The 2147-nt window shown below is 39.8% G+C and overlaps 1 protein-coding gene across 2 annotated transcripts in view; it reads right to left on the bottom strand.

Moving 5' to 3' along the window:
- Window positions 1–109: 109 nt before the first annotated feature.
- Window positions 110–2147, bottom strand: part of LOC106510916 (zinc finger CCCH domain-containing protein 13) — a gene marked incomplete at its 5' end in the record, with an annotated part of 10271 nt that continues 8233 nt past the window's right edge. Inside the window, 3 exon segments of one of the 2 annotated variants that reach the window (XM_013999650.1) lie at window positions 110–136; window positions 1645–1833; window positions 1916–2079. In XM_013999650.1, coding sequence (XP_013855104.1) covers window positions 125–136; window positions 1645–1833; window positions 1916–2079 — 365 coding nt within the window. 2 annotated transcript variants of the gene reach the window in all.

Raw genomic sequence — 2147 nt, 5'->3', positions numbered from 1 at the left:
GGGACCAGACTGAGATGGTTTGGACATGTCCAGAGGAGGGACAGTGTTGGTTTGGACATGTCCAGAGGAGGGACAGTGTTGGTTTGGACATGTCCAGAGGAGGGACAGTGTTGGTAGAAGAATGTTAGAGAAGCAGCTGCCAGGAAAAAGACAAAGAGGAGATAAATGGATGCAGTTAGAGGACATGGAGGTAGACAGAGGATCTGTGGCGACAGCTGAAAGATGCTGCTGTAACTGCTATTAGTAGCTTATAAAGTATTAATCACCATTTAATTGATAAGATTATGTGTTTATCATTTATAAGGGCAGTCYTGTTTTAAATTGGTACTATTATACTGTACAATAAGGGTAAAATGTATTTCAAAATTAAGCTCATGATGTTCTTGATATTGTGGACATTATGGATAAAAATGTATGCTTTAAAAATAAAATGTAATATTGTCACCAGTCTGATGAGGTGGAATTTTTACATATTTTACAGGAGAAATCCCTGTTGGTTCCATACTTCAGTTTTTWAATTATATACACCAACAATGAAAAGTAGAACTTGGTAGAATTTGTCAAGTTAACCTGAAATTGCTGAAGTTTGTTTCTGCTCCTTTTTTTTATTTCTTCAGGTTCTCAATTGTCAAAACTTCATTACAGCTTAGGAATGTTACTCTTTATTTTACAGTAGAAAAAATGAAACGTCAAAGCAGAAGTTTTCACTTGTCCACAACAAATCAAGTTTGCATCAAATTGTCTATTCAGAAATGTGTTTAACCCTTCAGATGTGAGGTCAGAATACCAGATAGTCGGTTCATTGTCTTTGTGGTTTTAGATTTTTGGGCAGAAGGGTGATGCAGGAGGAGTCCAGTTGAATCCAAAGGTTTCTTCGTCCAAGCAGTGACTGAATGCACGTTTTAAATCGTCTGTGTGAAACCACCTAAAAACAGCCTACAGTGGAGCTTTACCAGACTCTTTTTTTGTTCTGTTTTCCTATGCAGCATGCCATCATTCCTGTCAGGTTTTGGTTCCTATTATTGGCGTGAGGTCAGAAACTTCACATGGCAGTGTGTATCTTCTGGTGCTCCTCGCTCTTCAGGGAGACACTGCCAAACCATTCAGAATACAAAACATGACACAACAATCATTTACAAACAAACCAAAAAAAAAAAGGAGTTTAAAAGTTCCAGAATAGTTTGGCAGTGTTTTTAGGTACAACGAAAGTCCACACACGTCCCTTCAGACAACACTGGTATTATTTGTTAAATCATGTCAACAGAAACATCTCGCCATCAATTCATTCATTTCATTTCACATTCAAACAAAGAACCATAACAAAATAACAACGTCTAACCATTTTAATGTACAGTTGTAGGACAACATACAAAACCAAAGCAGTCACTTCAAGTTGGTTAGTTCAGTGAAATCATTAAAACAAAAAAACTGAAGCCASATGTTTTCTACATCTTGTTTGTAGAATCAAATGTTCAGACTAGTCAATGATGGAGGACTTCACGGGACATAAGACATACAAATCTTACAGTTTTGCTTCTTATGACTAAAAGAATTTTATGTTTAAAAATAAAAAAAACAGGTAGAGAAAAGACAATGTTGGAGAGAAGGTTTAAAATCTGTGTTTTACTCTCAGGACGCACACACCTCTGGTTGAGCTGTGCTTAGCTTGTTGTTAGTATTAGCTTCAGCTACTTGGGCTGCTGGAGCCGACCCTCTACTGGACCTTTCTGGGACAGAGTTGTGGCCAGCCATGGTTTTTCTGAAGAGGCGGATGCTCATCTGCAGCAGGTCGTTGTCCACCAAAGATGTCGTGGGGTACTGCTTAGTTAGGCCCTGATAACACAACGTTTGGTTTTACGTCATCAACTTGTGACACAGACTTTTAGATCAGATGAAGCTGAGCAYGTGTATTTACCTTCTCATTTTTTAAGAGCTGCCGGCGGATGGCGAAGTCCCTGCGAGCACACAGGGCTTTGCAGCAGGGCCCGAGGTTGCTGAGTAAACCTGCCCTCTCCACCCGCCGGTTCAGGGCCGCCATGTTCAGGGCGCCGAGGTCGTGCTCAAAGAGCTTGTCAGCATCTGGTAGAACAGCAACAAAAAGAGTTTTAACCCTGATAGATTAATACACCATCCTCTGTAAGTAAGTA

The sequence above is a fragment of the Austrofundulus limnaeus genome, unplaced genomic scaffold (genome assembly GCF_001266775.1).
Source record: "Austrofundulus limnaeus strain Quisiro unplaced genomic scaffold, Austrofundulus_limnaeus-1.0 Scaffold2396, whole genome shotgun sequence".
Lineage (NCBI taxonomy): Eukaryota > Metazoa > Chordata > Actinopteri > Cyprinodontiformes > Rivulidae > Austrofundulus > Austrofundulus limnaeus.
The sequence above is the reverse complement of the archived record's forward strand: the minus strand, read 5'-3'. Positions and strand labels throughout refer to the sequence as shown.